The sequence below is a fragment of the Tursiops truncatus genome, chromosome 2, assembly GCF_011762595.2.
Source record: "Tursiops truncatus isolate mTurTru1 chromosome 2, mTurTru1.mat.Y, whole genome shotgun sequence".
Lineage (NCBI taxonomy): Eukaryota > Metazoa > Chordata > Mammalia > Artiodactyla > Delphinidae > Tursiops > Tursiops truncatus.
This window is the reverse complement of record NC_047035.1, coordinates 86,815,275-86,836,969: the sequence shown is the minus strand read 5'-3', so window position 1 is coordinate 86,836,969 and position 21,695 is coordinate 86,815,275. Positions and strand designations below refer to the sequence as shown.

At 41.1% G+C, this 21,695-nt stretch overlaps 1 protein-coding gene across 2 annotated transcripts in view; it reads left to right on the top strand.

Annotated features, from left to right (window-relative positions):
- Positions 1–897: 897 nt before the first annotated feature.
- Positions 898–21,695, top strand: part of FRMD5 (FERM domain containing 5) — a 338,961-nt gene continuing 318,163 nt past the window's right edge. For both annotated transcript variants that reach the window (XM_073800881.1, XM_073800880.1), the window contains exon 1: positions 898–1,002. In XM_073800881.1, coding sequence (XP_073656982.1) covers positions 901–1,002 — 102 coding nt within the window. In that variant the 5' untranslated portion in view covers positions 898–900. The remainder of the gene's footprint in view (positions 1,003–21,695) is intronic.

Sequence of the window (21,695 nt, the reverse complement as noted above, 5' to 3'; positions counted from 1 at the left end):
ATTATACCGGCGGAAGGAGCACGTCTCAGTCTCTTCCTTTTGTCTTCTGAAAATAAAAGGAAGGAGGCAAAGGGTGTTTGAGTGGAGGGTTTTCTAGGGGTTAAACCCTGGTGCTTCAGACCCTCTGCGAACCCGGCAGGTTTTCCTTAAGTAGCTCCTGTAAAACAGATGTTCTCCAAAATAAGAGGGATGGAGCAGAGGAGACCGTCGGGCTGCCTTGCGATACAGCGCAGGTGGGGGTAGCCGCCTGGTCCAGAGCCGAAGGTGCTTGCATTCTGCAGGTGCAGGGATTGTGAGCTCTCACCGCTCCGGCTCCCGAGAGGCGAGAACCGAGGTGTTGCAGAGGGTGGGACTTGGCCCCTGAAGCAGAGGCCAAATGTATTCCAAACAGCTGACAATGATCGAGCCGGGTGCCCACACCTGGTCCGGGGGTGGGGAAGTAGCATCTACAGGAACCGCAGGGAGAAAAGGAGCCCCTGGTTTGGGACGCCAGAGGGCTGGTCCGGCTTATCTCGGTCCGACTGCTTTCCCGTGATTGCTTCCCCAGCTTGTCCATCATCGCAGTGCCCTATTTCTACTGGCTCTACTGTCTGCCACTCGGTTCCGCCGCGCTGACCCCCATTGGGCCCCTCCGGCCGAGGCCCCGCCCCACGAGCAGGACACGGGCAGTAGGGCGCGGAGGAAAGAGAGCCGGGCGCTTGTTCTGGGCTGTGGGGAGGCGGTGGCGGAGAAGGAGGAGGAGAAGGAGGAGGAGCTGGGTCAGCAGGAGGCAGCGGCGGCGTCCGCGCTGGGGTGATGGTGCAGGTGCTTGGGGCCGGTGCGGAGCTGCCTGGCTGAGGGGCGCCTGGTCCGGGGTCCGCAGCGCCGCCGCGTCTCTCCCGGGGGCGGGTGGGCGGGAAGATGCTGAGCAGGTTGATGAGCGGCAGCAGCAGGAGCCTGGAGCGCGAGTACAGCTGCACCGTGCGGCTGCTGGACGACAGCGAGTACACCTGCACCATCCAGGTCAGTGCCGCGCCGCCCCGCCCGCGGGACCCCCTCGTCCCCCGAGTCTGGCCAACTTGGCCCGCGCCCGCGCGTCGCTCCAGACCCCAGCGCTTTGTCCACCCCTGGCTGCGGCGGACGGCCCCGGTGCAGGGCGCCTCTGCCTGACCCCCAGTCCGGGGCTGGGCACTCGGAGCTCGGCGCTGCTGAGAGGCGAGTCCTCGCGTTCTGGACCCCCACCTCGCCCCCTGCCCTCTCCCGAGGTGAGGACGCTCTATCCTGGCTCCTCGAACCCGCCGGTGTGGGGAGCACCTTCCTCGGGCGTCGGGAGGGAGGCTCTTTCCCCGGCCGCCCCGTCGGGGGGCGCAGGTTTTGACTCTCCGGCCCGGCAAGGACGGCTGGCGGCTTTTCTTACATCTCTTTGGCTGGAACGATAATGGTGTATGTCATAATTTGCCCCCCGCCCCCGCCCAGCATTTGTGAGTCAGAGCTCTCAGAAGGTAGAATTGAACGCGTAGCCCATGCAGAGTGGCCTATTGAAGGGGATACCAGCCCTCCGGGCTTTAAAGACTTAGGCCCCCCCTCTGGCCTTTCTCTCCCCAAATCTTATTCAGTTGGGCAGTTCTGGGGGGCGTGAGGTAAAGATTTAGCAACAAGTCCCAGCGATTTGAGGGTTGGCGTTGGTGAGAATCGGTGACTTACAAAAAAACGCCAACAATACGATAAGGCTGCACAGCATTTCTTCAGAACCTGGTATTTTTGAAGGGATTTTTACAACCTCTCGCTGCGTGGCACGTCAGGAGTAGTAGTCTTTCCCAGGAATGCAGTCACAGCCCTCTTCCTCCTTTATAAAGTAAGAGATAGAAAACATTAACAATGCTCCGGTGTTTAGTTCACCAGCCAGGAGGATCCTGCGCTCACTGCCGAAAACTGCCCTTTCTGGAGAAGCAAATTGAGCTGGACCCAGAGGGTCTCACCTGATCCCTTGCCTTTGCAGCAAAAAACCCGAGAGGGCTTCTCACCTCAGATGTGGCAGACAAAAACTGACGGCCGGGGTCCTACTCTCTTTGTCTCTTTCCCCGCCCCCCTCCCCCATTAATTTTTTTCGCTGACAATGCTCAATAGCGGAAAATAGCGGTGGGTGAGAAAGACGTTGGATAGTATATGAGAGCAGCTGCTCTCTGCTGACTCCGTGCTCAGGTCAGCCTTCTCTCCACTTTCCTTATTCTCCCACCTCCAAAACCAACTCTGGGCATGAGTGCTGACTGCTGCCAAAGATCTATGAGGGTAGAGAAAGAGAACAAAATCTCTTTTTCAGGCCACTTAAATACAGATTAAGCAGTCATAAAGATGCTAGCCATCAAGTGAAAGGATTTTTGTAGTTGAATATGATGTAGAGATGTTGTGTATTATTTCCTTACTGAATGAGTGTCATGCTACTTTTTGTTTCTATTGTATCTTTATGTGTCATGTACAGTTTTTTTTTTTGTTTTTTGGTGGGGGACTCAGGAAACAGGGATTGAGTGGACATCCTTACCATTTGAATACATTGTGCAGAGCTTTTAAAGTCTTTATTCTTTGTTTTAAAATTTAAAGCATTTACACAATAGCATATCAAGGGCAGTGTGAGATTTAGACTTCATGAGTCCTAAAAATACTTTTGGGATATATGGTGAAATAAAATTTCTGGGACAGATCATTAACTTTTGCCAAGATATAAAGTACAAATGAAACACAATTCATGTCACCTGTCCATTTAGTGATAACCTTGTGGTTTTCAGGTATCACAAAAAGGCAACTAGTTATTTTTCCCAGATAGTGGAAAACCCAGTTGGCTTATTGGTATTATACTTGTGGGTGGTTTTTATTACTGTTGCGAAAAATATTTTTAAGTTGAGGAGGACTTATTGGATTTATGCTTGCTATATGCTACTATGGTTGTATTTATTTTCCTGCTGGTCTTATTTTACATGATTACAATTTAATATGTTATAAAAATGTAGGCCACTTAAAAAAATTAAGCTTGGTGTAATATGACCATACTGTAGTAAGTGTTCACTATCTAGATATGTTAATGATTGTGCATTGTGATTCTTGCATGAAATTTAAAAAACACAGGAATTCTAAACTATATGTAATATTGTCATTCTTTGGCACTACTATTGTGAATTGCTTTTGTTTTTACCCATGTGAGGAAATGTGGAAAATAAGACAATATTTTACGTGAAATTAATATTTTGCGCATACACCTTTTTTGAGCATTAGAGATTGAGCTTTTCTTAGCAACTTTTCCCGCTTGTATATTTCTATTGTGTGTGTGTGTGTGTGTGTGTGTGTGTGTGTGTGTGTGTGTGTGTTTGTTGGGGGGGGTGGAGAGAGAGAGAGAGAGCGCGAGCACATATGCGCTTATTTGTCAGACATTGGGCACAGGGTCTTTTAAATCAGTATGTGAGCTACTTACTGGGTTAAAGCAGTATTTACAACATTTAGGAATTGCAGTACTGTATATTAAAAAAAATTGGTGATAATTTGACCTCCTTTTCCTAAAAGTATTGTATGGCATATTTTTCTTTAAATAAGGTATTTATTTTAGAAAAATTTCAGTGCCTCTTGAGATCATCAGAGACCACTTAGGATATTACAGAATCAGAAATGTATCACTGGGTTAGAGTCATAATAGCTACATTTGGTAAATTTCAGTTGTAGGAAATTCTATCAAAGTGTTGGTCTAGCCTTTCATATTGCAGCAGTTATACTGATCTGGCATTTAGGATGTGATTATTAAGGTAATGAAAATGCCTTATATCTTCTCAATGAAGGTTGCCACAGTTACCAGACTATTCTTTTATTCTTTCTGATATGCGAATGTAGTTGTAGACCATGAGAAATGAAAGTATACATAGGAGGGTTGTAGTATAATTGCTCCCCTGTGAAGAACATTGTTAACAGCTCCCTGCCAGTTTTGAAGGTCATTGTCTCATAAATGCAGATCTGGTCCATATTTTTCACACATCTGTTTCATTTAAACACATATTTATTTACTTACCACATTTACTATCTTACTTTGTTATTTTATTTGGGAGAAAATAGGAAAAACGAAAAGGCTACCTACTATCTTTGAACTCTCCGAATGGAGTCATTTAGGTGCTTAGGCATGTAATATCTAAAGAATAGATTTTTAACTATCTTTCAGGTTATAACAGCTTATAAAATATTAAGAATATATTGCAGAAATGCCAGTAGAAATATGTATTGAAAAATATATATTGCCAAGTCAGAATATTAGTCACTTTTTATTGGTTATTGCTGAAAAGTAAAGCTACCCTAGAAATGAATTTGATTTTACTGGGAACACATTAAAATAACAACTGATTAAGCAGCTAGGTTAGATTAGTTTTTGCAGTTAAATAAGGTGCAACCATAAATGAAATGTGTGTGCAGAGGCAGTTCTAAGTGGAACCAAGATGTGGATTTGATTGTGGCTCAGCCATTTAGTAACTGTGGGACATGGAGTAAGGGAGAGAATATTGAGGGAGAGAACAAATGCACTGATCCTTGCACCTGCCAGGCACTTCGCGTGTATTATTATCTCATTTACCTCACATCAGTGTTATGGATTGATTTTATACCCATTGTACCAGCTAAAGAAAATGGGATCGTGGATTGGTGGGAGAGCCTATATTTGTTGAATGGATAACTATGTACTAGGCTTTGTGCTAGGTGCTTTGCTTATACCTTACATCAGCCGTTGAGAGGTAGGTGGTATTATCCTCCTTTTACAGATGAAAGATAGTCCCAGATGACGGAACTTGCTCAAAGCTAGTAGGTGGCTGTACTGTATTTAAACCCCAGCCCTTTTGTCTCTAAATCCCATCGTTATTCCCTCTATCCATTCTGACTCCTTAAGTTACTTCACCTGTCTGTACCTTAATTTCCTCATCTATAAAATGGAAATTTAATACTTATTTCGCAGTAAAGAGAAAGTTATTTGGAGATATCACTACAAATAATAAGGAACATTTAAATAGACTAATATACTGTACTTATATTGTGCCTTATTCTATTCAGTTCAGAAATAGAATTGAGAAATGTTTTACTTTTTTAGAAAAAATAATTGAACTTAAGCTGTAAGTCCCCGTAAAATGATTTCTGATTAATTTCAGTAAAATTGTGAGATCCAAGACTGGCATAACTGAAATCTTTATTAGAACTCTTCTTTAAAATCAAGAGTTCAAGTTTGCTTTCCTTCTATTCTACCAAGTCTTTGGCTTTAGAGAGGCATTTATTGCTTGGACTGTGATTTGTCTTTTCTAAGAACTTCTGCTTCTTGGTAAGTGGAATCCTTGGTTTCATTAATGCAAAAAGGATGTTCTTAGAGAATTAGGATAATTTTATTCACAGAGAAAAACACAAGGCTGTTGTATTTTCATGAATATTGGTTTTTAAAAACTTTATTTTAAAAAGTAATTATGCTGTCTCAGGATCTCTGTTACAATAACAAGTCAGTTAGAATCTAATTCTTAAAACTAAGTTCCAAAATTAGCCTTCTAGGATCCTAAAAGCACTTGTATTCTGTTTCTTAATTTGTATATTAAAACATTTATTGTATAAAACTAATGCAAATCAGTCTTTTCAGTACAGAAGGTAAATTCTAGATGTGTATTTATGCTTTCATTCTTTTTCTTTTTGAAGAAGTCCTGTTTAAGAAGTGTCATTGGCATCCAAGAGAAACCTAGACGCAATCACTACAACAGATTTTACTCAAGGGTATTTGTATGAACTTGCATTCTGTTAAGTGCTTGGAATGAGTATGCTAGATGAGGCAATTCAACATAGTGTACAGAGCATGTGATTTTGAGTCCTCTGTTTATACATTGTCCAGAGACTCGTGTATCATGTCTGTGATATTAATATCATATTTAAAAAAGGAAATGTTTGCCAAAATAAAATCAGACAACCTGAAGGCAATAAACAGTCATTTTTCATATGTTTGTAATGGTTTATGTGTAATTCTTAAAATGTGTAATCCAAAATAAATAGCAAGGCATTAGCTTTAGAGGCAATTTACCAATGATATAATAGTTACTATATTAAAATATTTTGGATTATTTTAAGAACTTTGTTTTCTGATAGATTATACTTTAGAATTTATAAAGGAGAGAGTAAGAGGAAACTATGAATCTTAAACCCCAAGAATCACAGCACCTAGTTCAGTGCCTTACATAGTTCAGTAAATACTTTTTCTGATTTGTTTGTGCTACATGATTGCTGTGTTAACTACAACACTTTAAAATTTCTTCTGCCTGAAAACAATAAACATTTTCTAACAATCGTATAACCCTTTTTGTAGTTTCATCCCATCCCATTTCGAACCGTTTTTCTCTGTAACCCCTCTCTCTCTGGTGAGAAGTACAGTATGTAAATGTGGTATTTTATGAAGCCTGCTAACTTTTTGCAGTTATCCTTTGTTGAATTAGTGGCGCTTCAGCCCACAGCTCCTATGATTTTTTTCGTTTGTCTGTTAGGATTTCAAGCCTTTCAGGTGCCCTCACTTCCCCCATCTCTGCAGGTTTAGAAGGCTTACAGCAAATGAATACTGTGTAGTACAGTGCTTCATGGAGCGTTAGAGGTCTGGCAGAATTAGGGTATTGAGCATACGGTTCACCACAGCCACAGAACCTTCCTGCACTACTTTCCTCCAAGTCAGTACTACATAAAGCAACCTCCTCACAGACTCGTTTTCTAACCTGTTATCTGGACAGGAAGTGAACCATGCTTCCCAATCTGTTTCTAAATATGTCTATTTTATTTTATTATTTTTTAAAATTTATTTATTTATTTGTTTTTATTTTTGGCTGTGTCGGGTCTTCATTGCTGTGCTTGGGCTTTCTCTAGCTGCGGAGAGCGGGGGCTACTCTTCGTTGTGGTGCACAGGCTTCTTATTGTGGTGGCTTCTCTTGTTGTGGCTCACCGGCTCTAGGCGCACGGGCCTCAGTAGTTGTGGCTCACGGGCTTAGTTGCTCCGCGGCATGTGGGATCTTCCCGGGCCAGGGATTGAACCCGTGTCCACTGCATTGGCAGGTGTATTCTTTTTCTTTTTTTTTTTTTTTAACATCTTTACTGGAGTATAATTGCTTTACAATGGTGTGTTAGTTTCAGCTGTATAACAAAGTGAATCAGCTATACATATATCCCCATATCCCCTCCCTCTTGCGTCTCCCTCCCACCCTCCCTATCCCACCCCTCTAGTGGTCACAAATCATGGCAGGTGGATTCTTAACCACTGTGCCACCAGGAAAGCCCTATGTGTATTTTAAGTTGAATTCATCTTCTCTCTGGTAGCCTCATCTGTAACATTCTGTTGGACTCTGCAGATCCTGTTTCTTGGAGCAGCCTCCTGTGGGTCACTCTTCCTCAGCTGTGCCTAGCCAGAGCTTGTACAAGATATGTGAATATCATGGAGGATTGGCAGCAACCTTATAGCTTCTGTATCTCACCTACATGGTGCTTAGGGAGGAGGGTGCTGCTCTCCAGGAGGCCCAGTGGCAGTTGTTGCCCCTCTGTTTTATGGCCTTGATCCTTGGGGCTCAAGCCAACCACCTGAATGGTTTTCTTATGCAGCTGAGAAATTTGGAGAGTGCTGGAGCATCTCCATCCTATGCTGTACAGTGAGTGGTATTTCCCCTAAGGAAGCAAAACACCTTGTCATACGTCCATCCTAGCCATTGAAGCAGGCCTTCCATTCCTTTAAGACCCTAGGCCCTGGTGGCCAATAGAACTTTTGAAGCTTTTACAAACATTTTACATATGGTAGAGCCAAAGAAAGACTAGGGAGAGCAGTTTCTCTGGGAGGATAATCCCCAGATTTAAATTATGGAACTCTTGCCTCCCAAGGCCATCACGTGACGCTCATTACTGTTGTCAATATTTTGAACAAGATAGGCCCCTGTATTGGTCTTTCACCAATTATAATTACTGTACTATTTCTAGGGATGGTGTTTTACTCTGTGGTCTTTCCAGCTTAATTGCATCATATCCTAGATTTGGAAGGTAGGAACCTGTAAGGAATCTTAGGTTCAAATTCTCTAGGCTTTTGCTTGCTACTGTCAGAGTAAACATCAACTGTGTGAATCAAGTCCTCTAAGGAGATCCTTCTGTGCCATGCTCATACAGGCAAAATAATTGGGCCACATGCTTGGCAACCACTGAGTTTGTGTACAATAGCTCCATTCACTTGTCTACAGAAAACACCCCTTTGACAGTGATTATAGCTTTCATCCCCCTCCTCTACTTCTGACTCCCTGCATTACCATGACCTCATCTGTTGGTCTGTATTTAGAGGCACTCTGGACCACTCCAGAAATGCTTTAGGACTTGTTCTTGTATGTTAAAGATCATTTCAAGTTAGGCAACGACTGCCCACCAGGGGAAGCCATTCAGGATCAGGACCAAACCTAGCTATTCTTATGCCTTATTTGAGCCATCTTACTGTGTCACAGCTCAGGGGTTTTCTTCCTTTTGTAGAAATTGTGAACCTTGTGAAAAGCAAGGAGAATAGAGTGGGGGGGTTAAACCTTCTCAGTGGTTTAAAAGTGTGGTTCCTGGATGAGCAGCATTAGTTTCACGTGGGTACTCGTTAGAAACGCAGATTCTTGTCCCCACTGCAGACCTAGCAAATCGGAAAGTTGGGGCCTGGAACTCATCAGTTTAAGTCTTTCAGCTGAGTCTTATGCTTGCTGAGGTTTGAGAATAGCTACTACTTGGTCACACAGATATTTAGTAGATAACATTGATGAGTATTGTTGATTGACTGGATATAAAAAATGAGGGAGAAGGAGAAGCCAAGAGTGAATCTCTTATTTCTGACTTTTGATTTATTTCTGAATGGCCTTAACTGATTCTCTACCCTTAAAAGGTAAAAAGTTATTTGCAGATATGCATATCTGTCTTCAAGTGGGCAGGATTCTAAAGATGGTTCATAATTCCAATTTGATGCTCTTATATTTATTGGTTAGTTTTATTTTTTGTCTTTCCTGACCTACAAACAATATGATTATTTCATATTTGTATACTGTTTTTCAAAGAAATCTTCACAACTTAAAGCACTGGGGGAATAGGAGGAGTAAAGCTCCCTGTCGTCCAAGGACTTACAGCCTAGAGAGGGATTATAAACATGTAAATAGCAAACTATAAAACATCACAGAATTCAGGGCTAGGACAAGGTGATATGCTGTGGCAGCGCACATGTGGGGGACTTGAAATTAAGTATTTCTCAAAGGAGGTGAGATTTGAACTAGGTCATGAAAGATTGCCAAAAGCAGAAAATGGGCTGTGCGTATGGGTAAAGGGCATTCCAGGCTAAGGTAACAGCAGGCTACTTCTAGGTAGAAAAGCTAAAAATGTAAAGCCAAGTATGCTTAGTCTTTCCTTTACTATGTTGATTTGACTTACTCTGGTACAGTTGAGTCAAACGACAGAAATCTACTTGCCTAGGAAAAATTACTGTCAGCAAATTTCAATCATTCTTGACGTGCTCAGAGGAATCAGTCTAAACTAAAAATAAATGCATAAAGCTGGCAATGAATTAAATCTAATTCCAAAACTGTGTAACACAGATTAAGATTCTTCACAAAGCAATGGCATCATATAAAGAAAAGGTAGATTGGGATATCAATCTTAATTCTGTGACTGCAGCAACTAAGTATGAATTTTATTTTCAAGAGACGTCATCAGTTTAGTTATCTGACAAAAAAAGAGGGTATCAAATTTCAACATTCAGCTGTTGTTTGAAAATCCTTTGACTGATACAGTGTAGCCTAGACTGTGCATTAACAGTTAGGAAATGTAACCCGTGGAGCCCTAAAAGGCACTTTTCAGCATCTCTATTCCCAAACCTAAGTGGCCACCCAAAATAGCTTTTCTGGAGGACAGAGGAGTGCTTCCCTGGATTCTCGTGTGAGCCGCTGCCTGCTGGCTCCAAAGTTCCCAGCCCTACACAGGGTGCACTTTTAGCACTCAACACAGTGCCAGGCTGGAGCTTTGGGGATGGGAACCTCCAAGAAAGCACTGTTTGGCATTTGGGCAATCAATGTTCGGCAGAATGCCAATGCTAATAGGTTATTTTGCTCTGGAAGAGGAGAATAAGGAGGGATAGTCTAAAGACTGATGAATAGGGGAATGACTGACAATACAAGCACTCCATTTTGTTGGCAAGTTTAAGGAGGCTTGCTGTGAAATGGTATTATGGGAGCCAGTTAAATTAGCAAAGGCCCACAGGCCCAAGGCCTGAAAGAAATAGTGGTACCTCAAACAGCATGCCCTAGGGCACACTCAAATGTCTGGCCACTTTCATTGAATTTGTGGTAGGAAAAAGCCAAATCATTAGGAATCTTCTCAGTCTGGTACTCCCTCCAGGCACTGCATAATCAGGCAAATTATCCTTTGCCTCTAGGCAGGTGCACAGCCTTATTTCTCTATAGCTTGATTTAACTCAAGGGCCTCTAGTCTGGGTCCTAGCCTAATTCTGAGGACACCTAAGAGGAAGAGTTGGCTTCAGGAGTCCCAGAGGATTCCAGATACTCTAGTGAGGAGGTGCTACTAAGATTCTTATTTTGTCAAACATGAGCCAAGCAGGTAAGAACATTGATCACAACACAAGGAAGCAGAATTAATCAATTCACCTAAGGATCTCAAGTACTTCTGGGGGATAATTGAGGCTGGAGAAGGCATCCAGCCTGTCCTGTTTCAGATTTTTGCCTCTAGAAGGATCTAAAAGCCCCAGGAGTTATTACGGAATTGGAGGTTTGTACGTCCGGAGGACCTATGGACTAGCAATGATGTGGGGGATGTTATAAGACATGTTGAACCTACAATTTCACAGTATACACTCATCTGTACAACAGAATATCCCATCAGCTCTTTGGGAGGCCACTCAGGAAATTTGGCTGTTGAGAGATAAAAATCTGATCAAAACAGAAGGTAGTTCCAGTCCTACAGTGCAGCTTCTTCAATCTATGTCCAGTTTCAGGTTCTGGTACATGTGAAGTAGGTTTAAAAAAAAAGTGAATGAGAGTTTGCTTGGTATAGCTGTAGGACATAAGTTACTGAGCTAACTATTGTAATGTCAGATTTTATAAGCAGAATAGCTAATCAACACTTTCTTTGCTTATTTTTAAATACACCTTGGATAATTTAGACAAGCGTGTTTAAATGAATACCCATAGTACAGAAAGCACATCTAGGAATTGTCGTCTAATAATTTTTATGGTAAAGGAGAACACATATTACCTGTATTCCAATTTTTGATTTTGGGTATACTAGACAGTCTGATTATTCTAAGGAGACAGATAGAATGCTATTATATTGTCTTGCTGCAAATTAGATCTTTTAGTGTATCATTATAAAATATTATGGACTATTCCTACTAATGTATCTCATATAAGATACCTTTAGCTTCTGGTCAAAAGAAAATGACAAAAGAAGTAGAAAAACTTTACTTTCTCTTCTTGGTTTCCACAATTTTATTTCCTACCATCTTTTCTGACATGATAGCTCTTCTGTCCATCTCTTATTATGTCCTCTGTTTTATGCTGATTTATACTTTGGGCCATTCATTTAATACAATCTCTTATCACCACTTCTAATTGGCATCACTGCCAAGTTATACCTTTGCTTATGGTCAGATGCTTTGTGTGGTGGCCACACCTTCTGTTGGTGGGGGGAGGTGTTAGAAAAAGATATAATCATAGTGTATGTATGTATACACTGAGGCATAATGTGATCCATATCCTTTAATTTCATTATTTAACACAAAAGTGTATATTTTAGTTAATTGGAATTTGAGACAAGACAAACAAATGAAAGTCTGTATTGTATAAAATGGTATCTTGAGGCTGGGCTGAGTATTATGTGTTTAGAGTTTTCTATTAACTTTTTTGCAGTTTTTTATACTTAATGGATTAATAGACCTAATGAGACTCTATGTCTACTGTGACTTCAGGTCTGGTTCTTAGGGAATGGATGGACATGGCAGGGCTGCCCATGACCAGGAAAGTCTTTACTCTGGACAGCTAAAGTCAGTGAAACTGGATGGAGAGTTAAAATAGTTGACTAAAGGAAGAAACAAAAGATTAAAACCAGAGAAACAGTCGGGATAGAGCAAGATGAGCCTTAAGCAGAAATACCTGGTCAGAATTTGGAGGGAGAATCTGGAGAAGAAAGTTGGGGATAATGAAAGAATATTGAAGATCTGTGGGTTGGCCAAAAAGTTCTTTCGGGTTTTTTTCTGTAACATTACGGAAAAACCCAAACGAACTTTTTGGCCAACCTGATATTTTTTGTTGTTTCAGCTGAATGTGATAGAAGAGCTTAATGGTTTAAAGGAGGCCTCTGGGCTTGGCCCCCATGTTGGGGTGATGTTTAAAATATTCAACAATCAATGAGTCATGGTGAATACCTACCTCACTGACCAAGACTCTGCCAGAGGGCACTGAAGTTGGGTCTAGCGCCCTCTGCTGCGCCAGACACTAAATATTTAGTGCTGAATCATGGGAGGTGGGGTTGGGATTGGTCCCAGGGCAGAAGGGAGAAGTCTCTCAGGGCAGAGGCTATTTGCCAACTGATAGAGAGAGATTTCAACATTTTAATGACCGGCATGGTCTTATCGATAGCACACCAAGCTGAATTCACTCCTCACTCCCTCAGGCTTCTTCTGTTAGGTGGGATGAGATGGGAACTTCCAAGAGGCCACAAGAGCTCAGGTGTTTCTGAGGTAAGATAGGGATCTGGATGAGTTCAGTTTTCCTCTTGGAACGCTAGCCTCAGTGATGGCAGGAATCAGAGCTCCTACATTGCCTTCCCTGGCTCTCCATTTGTGCTTGCCAGATGTGGGGTCCCTAAAGGTCCAAGTTTTACCCTCCTGCGGAGTGGCGAACCAATTCTGACCTTTCTCATGCTTCCAAAATGCACCTCTGATCATTTTCTTTTTAAAATCCTTCAAGCTTTTCCCATTGCCTACTGGCTTACAGCCTTTTAGCTTGGCATAGGAGGTCTTCCATCATCTCTCTGCTGCCTCCCTTCCAGCCTTGTCTCCTATCATCCTCCATATGCATTTTCTCCTGCTGCATGAATCATCAGCCTCTCATTACCTCCTTATTCCAGGGTAGACTCACTCCCCAGTGTTGCTGGGCAGTGCCTTGGGGGACCTTATTGTAGCACTTACCACATTGAAATGTAAATGTTCACTCACATGTTTTCCTCTCCCTAGACTGAACTGTTGGAAGGGCACAGATTATATCTTTGTACAGTTAGTAGGTAAGGTCTCATGTTGGGGCCCAAGAAATGTTGATAATAGATGTACATGAATGAAAAATGTTATCTCTGATAAAGGGGATTATTAATAATGCAAATGTAAGGTTACCTCTGACTTGAACTAAATAGATTTTTTAAAATGAACAGTGATTTCCCTGGTGGGGCAGTGGTTAAGAATCTGCCTGCCGGGCTTCCCTGGTGGTGCAGTGGTTGAGAGTCTGCCTGCCGATGCAGGGGACACGGGTTAGTGCCCCGGTCCGGGAGGATCCCGTATGCCGCAGAGCGGCTGGACTCGTGAGCCATGGCCGCTGAGCCTGCGCATCCAGAGCCTGCGCGTCCGGAGCCTGCGCGTCCGGAGCCTGTGCTCCGCAACGGGAGAGGCCACAACAGTGAGAGGCCCGCGTACGGCAAAAAAAAAAAAAAAAAAAAAGAATCTGCCTGCCAACGCAGGGGATCGGGGGTGAGCCCTGGTCTGGGAAGATCCCACCTGTGACGGAGAAACTGAGCTCATGCGCTGCAACTACTTAGCCTGTGCTCTGGAGCCCACGAGCCACAACTGCTGAGCCTGCGTGCTGTAACTTCTGAAGCCTGCGGGCCTAGAGCCTGTGCTCCTCAACAAGAGAAGCCACCACAATGAGAAGCCCGTGCACCACAAAGAAGAGTAGCCCCCGCTCGCCACAACTAGAGAAAGCCCGCACGCAGCAATGAAAACCCAACGCAGCCAAAAATAAAATAAACAAATAAATTTATTTTAAAAAATGAACATATCAGATTTTCTGGTCTTTAGAGATACGTTATGGTGACTTCAAAAGGTGGTGATTTAGTGGTGATGGTTGCACAACTCTAGGAATATACTAAAAACCTCTGAATTGTACACTTTAAAATGGTAACCTTACGTTGTGAATTTTATCTCAATTCACACGTCAATTTCTTGGTTTTGACAGTGTACTGCAGTTATGTAAGTTACCACTGGGGGAAGCTGGGCGAAGGACACATGCGACATCTTTAAACTATCTTTACAATTTTTCTATTATTATAATAAAAAGTTTTAAAGAGTGATTAAATTAGTTTTCCTGAGCAAATATGTTTATTATTTAGTTAGGATTTATGGTTTAGAATGACTGTAGAAAGTTTTCTCACTTGATTAGGATCCAGTTACTTTTTTTTTTTTTTTTGCGGTATGCGGGCCTCTCACTGTTGTGGCCTCTCCCGTTGCGGAGCACAGGCTCCGGACGCGCCGGCGCAGCGGCCATGGCTCACGGGCCCAGCCACTCCGTGGCATGTGGGATCTTCCCGGACCGGGGCACAGACCCGCGTCCCCTGCATCAGCAGGCGGACTCTCAACCACTGCGCCACCAGGGAAGCCCCCTAGGATCCAGTTAGTTTACAAAATTATGTAGGATTATTTATAAGTAGATAGATACATTTTAACATATGATACTTGAAAATACAGTAAGTTCAATTATATTCTAATAAGATAAATTAAGGGTTTAGAAATATCTCAGTAGTCTTTTTTGCATCCTTTTTTTTCCTGTGATTTTCTGTTCCTCTCCTTATAATGTTTCCCTGACATAATTAATTACAATTAAAATGAATGTACTGACAAAGTATGCATATCATAAATGGTGCCATTCTTATGTGTTAGAGAGTTATGTAATGACCATATTATGTATCTTAATTGTAATATGTGTTAATTGATCCATTTAAAAATTTATTGAGTACTTAACTGTGTTTCTGGGCTCTGTGGTAAGCACTTTATATGCATTCTTTCATTTAATCCTACCTATTTAATAGAAAATATTATTGCCCCTAGTTACAGATGAGTACAATAAGGCTTAGAGATGTTAAACAGCTCCCCCAATGTTACACAGCTAGTCAGTGTGGGAGCTGGGATTTGAACATGGGTCTCTGACCTCAGAGTTGTTCTAACACACTGCTCTGTGATGAAGCAGGCAGTATAGTCCAATGGGGAAAACACTGATGTTGGGGAGTCAGGAGACCTGTGTTAAATGCCTGACTCTGACTGGTTAACTTTGAGGCCTTGAGCAGGTAACTTAAGCTTTAAGATGCAACTTAACCTCTCATCTGCAAAATGAGGAGGCTCAAATAGAAGACCCCTCAAGTCTCTTTTAGCACAGACATTTGTCCATGGCTCAGTAGTGTTTTTCTTTGTGTTCCCTCTGTGAAGGATATTCTTTATAAATGCAAATGTTCCTTTTAAAGTAAGAGATGTCAAAAAAGAGGTTGGTGACTGCTTCAGTCTATTATCTGGCCCTAGGTTTTGCAGAACACAAAATATAGTTTTATCTACTCATTCAACACATTAGATTCTGGGGGATTGACCCATGCTAATCAAAGTCATAAGAATTTTTTTTTTTGTAATCCAGAATCTGTTTGTTAATTATATAGTAGGGTACTGAATACTAGTTTCTGTCTAGGCACTTCTTTTAGCATCAGAGACTTTGGAAAACCAAATTAAAAGCTTTTTTGGAAGGCAAAGAAAATCAAATCGTTTTGAGGGATATTCTTCTAGGTTGTGTAAAAGCCTTATAAACTATCTCTGCTCCATACTAGAGTTCTAGTAATGATGTATCTACCAGAATCAGTTTTTCTATCTCCCTTGAGAAGTACTTACTAAATGCTGATAAAGTCTTCTCTTTAGCCCTCCCCCATTTCATGAAGATATGCATTAACATGTACATATGTTAATAATACATCTTCAAATTTTCTTTTTCTTTTTTTTTTTTTAAAGTTATATCCAGTCTAGAGGATACTCTGTTTACTTTGATTAGGCTTAGGTGTTTCTCAGGACTCTATTTGAAATGCCATTTTCCCCCCTAAGTTAGTGGACTTAGCCAGAGAACTTTCTTTAATTTTGTCTGTATTTCAGAGGGAGGCCTTTTTTTAAACTTTGATCTCAAATTTTAAGGGGGGTTCTGCCATAGTCCTCATATATCACTCTATCATAGACAGTATTATCTTGATGACATCAATAGGAGGCATACTCTACATATGCTATGCAATGTATTTTAAAGGTTTCCACTATTTTTTTGCTCTCAAGTTTCCAAATAGTGTTTTCTGCATTTTCTATAATGTAAACTTGCCTTTTATAAAAGTCAGTACTTGATTTACATAGACTAAAAATTCACTCTTTTATAGGTGTACAGTTCTTTGAATTTTTTTTTTTTTTTTTTTTTTTTTTTCGGTACGTGGACCTCTCACTGTTCTGGCCTCTCCCGTTGCGGAGCACAGGCTCCGGACGCGCAGGCTCAGCAGCCATGGCTCACGGGCCTAGCCGCTCCGCGGCATGTGGGATCTTCCCAGACCGGGACACGAACCCGAGTCCCCTGCATTGGCAGGCGGACTCTCAACTACTGCGCCACCAGGGAAGCCCCTCGGTAAAGGTTTTAATTTCTCCATCAAATCTGAATGAGATCCTTGCTGGGTAGAGTAATCTTGGTTGTAGGATTTTCTCCTTCATCACTTTAAATATGTCCTGCCACTCCCTTCTGGCTTGCAGAGTTTCTGCTGAAAGATCAGCTGTTAACCTTATGGGGATTCCCTTGTGTGTTACTTGTTGTTTTTCCCTTGCTGCTTTTAATATATTTTCTTTGTATTTAATTTTTGATAGTTTGATTAGTATGTGTCTTGGCGTGTTTCTCCTTGGATTTATCCTGTATGGGACTCTCTGTGTTTCCTGGACTTGATTATTTCCTTTCCCATATTAGGGAAGTTTTCAACTATAATCTCTTCAGGTATTTTCTCAGTCCCTTTCTTTTTCTCTTCTTCTTCTGGGACCCCTATAATTCGAACCTTGTGCCCTTTTGTGGTCAGTCTCTTCCCCCTTCCCTGGATCTGTGTCAGCCACTAATCTGGTTTCTGTCCTTATGGTTTTGCCTCTTCCACAATGTCATATAAACAGAATCATACAATATGTAATCTTTTTTTTTTCTTGCGGTACGTGGGCCTCTCACTGTCGTGGCCTGTCCCGTTGCGGAGCACAGGCTCCAGACGCACAGGCTCAGCGGCCATGACTCACGGGCCTAGCCGTTCCGCGGCATGTGGGATCTTCCCGGACCGGGGCACGAACCCGTGTCCCCTGCATCGGCAGGCGGACTCTCAACCACTGCGCCACCAGGGAAGCCCAATATGTAATCTTTTGAATCTGGTTTCTTTCACTTAGCATAATGCTTTTTTGAGATGCAAATTATATATCATAAAGTTAATCTGTTTAAGGTGTACAATTCAACAGTTTTTAGTATTTTTACAGAGTTGTGCAGTCATCAGCATAATCTAATTTTAGAACACTGATATCACTTCCAAAAGAAACCTTGTACCCATTAGCAGTACCCTATTTCCAGTCTCCCTCCTTCCAACTCTCTGCCCTAGGCAAACTCTAATCTACTTTCTGTCTATAGATTTGCCTATTCTGGACATTTCAAATAAATGGTATCACACTATGTATGGTCTTTTGTAACTTTCACTCCCTCTTCCCAACTCTCTGCCCTAGGCAAACTCTAATCTACTTTCTGTCTATAGATTTGCCTATTCTGGACATTTCAAGTAAATGGTATCACACTATATATGGTCTTTTGTAACTTTTACTTGGCATAATGTTTTTGAGGCTCATCCAGGTAGTAACTTATATTAGTACTTCTTTTTTATTGCCAAATAGTTTCCCATTGTGTGGACATATCACATTTTGTTTTTCCATTCATCAGTTGATGGAAATTTGCATTGTTCCACTTTCTGGCTTTTAAAAATAATGCTATGATCATTTATGTACAAGTTTTTGTGTGGATATGTTTTCATTTCTCTTGGATATGTTATGAACATTTGTATACAAGTTCTTGTGTGGAAATATGTTTTTATTTCTCTTGGATAGATACCTAGGAGTGAAATTGCTGTGTTCTGTGGTAACTTGATGTTTAACGTTTGAGGAATTGCCAAACAGTTTTTCAGAGTGACTGCATGAGAGCTCCAGTTTCTCCACATCCTCTCCAATCATCACTGTTGTCTTTTTGATTATAGCCATTCTATGAGTGTGAAGTAGGATCTCATTGTGGTTTTACTTTGCGCTTCCCTGATGACTAAAGATGCTGAATATCTTTTTATGAGTTTATTAGCCATTTGCATATCTTTTTTGAGGAACATCTATTCACTTTTGCCCATTTTTAAAATGGCTTGTCCTTATTATTGAGTTGTAAGAGTTCATTATATATTCTGGATGCAGGTCTTTTATCAGACAGATGATTTACAGATATTTTCTCCTATTCTGTGAGTTGTCTTTTCATTTTCTTGATGATATCTTTTGAAGCACAAAAGGTTTTAATTTTGATGAAGTACAACTTATCAATCTTTTTTATTGCTTGTGCTTTGGGTGTCATATGTAAGAAATCACTGACCTAACCCCAGAAAATTTTCCTGTATTTTCTTCTAAGAGTTTTGTAGTGTCAACTCTTACATTTGTGTCTGTGGTCCACTTTGAGATAATTTTTGTGTGTGATATGAGATAGGGATCTAAATTTATACTTTTACATGTTGACATCCAGTTGTCCAGCAGCTTTGGTTGGAAAGACTATTCTTTCCCCATCAAATTATCTTGGTCCCTTTGGTAGAGGCTCAATTGACCATAAACGTATGTGTTTATTTCCGGATTCTTCTATTCCATTGATCTATCTATATGCCAGTACCACACCACTGTCTGGGTTACTTCAGCTTTGTGGTAAGTTTTGAAATCGGGAAGTGAATCCACCAACTTTGTTCTTTTTTTTAAAAATTAATTAATTTTATTTTATTTGCTTTATTTTTGGCTGTGTTGGGTCTTCGTTGCTGCATGCGGGCTTTTCTCTGGTTACGGCAAGCGGGGGCTACTCTTCTTTGTGGTGCGCAGGCTTCTCATTGTGGTGGCTTCTCTTGTTGGGAGCACGGGCTCTAGGCACGCGGACTTCAGTAGTTGTGGCACGTGGGCTCTAGAGTGCAGGCTCAGTAATTGTGCCGCACAGGCTTAGTTGCTCCGTGGCATGTGGGGTCTTCCCGGACCAGGGCTCGAGCCTGTATCTCCTGCATTGGCAGGCGGATTCTTAACCACTGCGCCACCAGGGAAGCCCCCAACTTTGTTCTTTTAAAAGATCATTTTGGGGACTTCCCTGGTGGTCCAGTGGTAAAGAATCCGCCTCCCAGTGCAGGGGATGTGGGTTCAATCCCTGGTCGGGGAACTAAGATTCCACATGCTGCGGGGCAACTAAGCCCCCATGCCACAACTACTGAGCCTGCGTGCCTCAACTAAAGAGCCTGCATGCTGCAAACTACAGAGCCCATGCACTCTGGAGCCCACGCACCACAACTAGAGAGAGAAAACCTGCACGCCACAACTAGAATGTAGCCTGGTGGAAGGAAAGATTCCGCATGCCGCGACGAAGATCCCGCGTGTTGCAACTAAGACCTGACGGAGCCAAAAAAAAGATCATTTTGACTATTCTTAATCCATTGCATTTCTATATGAATTTTAGGATTTGCTAATCAATTTCTGCAAAAAGTCCGGGTGGAATTTTGATAAGAATTGCACTGAATCTGTAGCTCAATTTGGGGAGTGTTGCGATCCCCTTAACAATATTAAGTCTTCTAATATATGAACATAGAATGTCTTTCAATTTATTTAGATTTTTTAAAACAATGTTTTGTAGTTTTCAGCGTAAGCATAATGCTTTTGAGATTCCTTCATGTTACTGCATGTATCAGCAGTTTGTTCCTTTTCATTGCTGAGTACTATTCCATTGTATGGATAGAGCACAGTTTGTTTATCTGTTAACCAGTTAATGGATATTTGAGTTAATTCTATTTTTGGCAGTTACGAATAAAGCTGTAAAAGATACTTGCATACAGGTTTTCATTTCATTTGGGTAAGTACCTAGAAATGGAGTTACTAGTTGTACATGAGTGTGTGTTTACCTTTATAAGAAACTGCCAAACCGTTTTCCAAAGTGGTTGTACTATTTTGCATTCCCACTGGCAATAAATGAGAGTTCCAGTTGCTCCACATCCTGAGCAACACTTGGTATTATTAGTCGTTTTTTTTTAAAAAAAACTATTTTGATAGTGTAGTGGTATTTCATTGAAATTTTCATTTGCATTTCTCTAATGACATATGCTATGGGACATAAAATTCATGAAATCCTAGACTTTGGGAGTCACAATAAACATGAAAGAGTTCATTACTGGTTTTTATGCAGTGTTCTTCAGACATATCTCATGGGCTGTCTGAGGCTGGGGGAGTTAGGGGACTGAGGAGCATTCTGATTGGGTGTGGATCTGAGTTCCCTGACCAGAAGAGCTCTACTTTTATCATTTTTTATATTGAATTTCCATGTAACACGTCACTAGAAAAAAGATACCTCTGTGAAAAAAATAATGTTTGAAAGCTAATGAACTCACTCTCTTTTTTAGAGGACAAAACTGAGACCAAGAGAGGTAAATTGACTTAAGCTCATATAGTTAGTTTGGAGTAGGCTCATAATCCAGTGATCTTTATTCTACATTATATTATCTTGTCATAAATAAAATTCTAGTATTTGTTGGCCCATGGAAGAATTATGATAAAAAGCATCATCAAGATTTATTAAAATCATAAGTATTTAAAAAAACAAGTTTCTGTTATGCTGAAAAATAGTACATAGAAACTAAGTCATCTTTCATGAGTTAGTTGCACTAAGGAAGTGTTTTTTTTTCTTTAGGAAACCAGTTTCTAGTACAAAACCTTTTAAAATTATGTGCTTGGTTTCTAAGTGGTGTAGAAAATGTGGCACTACTGTCAGAGGTTACAAATGACAGTACATTATGGAAATAGGTGACGGAACAAGCAGGGATTTGCCTTGGGGAAACAGACATTATATTTTCTTATCAGTTTTGACAAACACCGGCAGTGGCTCATCAATGTTGAAAGGGTAAAATTGAATTCATTAGGCGCAATCATAATGGTTAGAATAAGTTATATTTTATAAGAAGCATTCAGTTCTGAAATCCTTCCTTTATTGAGGTTTTTCTAGAAATTACTAGAGTGTGAAAGCAATTCTCTATTGATAGTTCTGAGATTGGCTGCAGCACTGATGAGTAAGCAGTGCATGGTTAGATTGAGCAGAATTTTATTAGAATGCCTTTGGTGGATTTGAGTAGAAGTTTTATTTAATAATGGTATTGTGAAAGGTGCATCATATTTGGATTCAGAAAACTTAAAGTCAAATCTTAGTTCTGCTTCATACTACCTCTGTGACCTTGAATGAGTCACTTCTGTGACTTTTTCATTTTTTTAAAAAATTCAATTAGAAAGGATGACAGTGATATCTGCCCAGGCTACTTCCCAGAGTCATATGAGGAGAGAAAAAAATAAGAAAAACATATAAGGTACT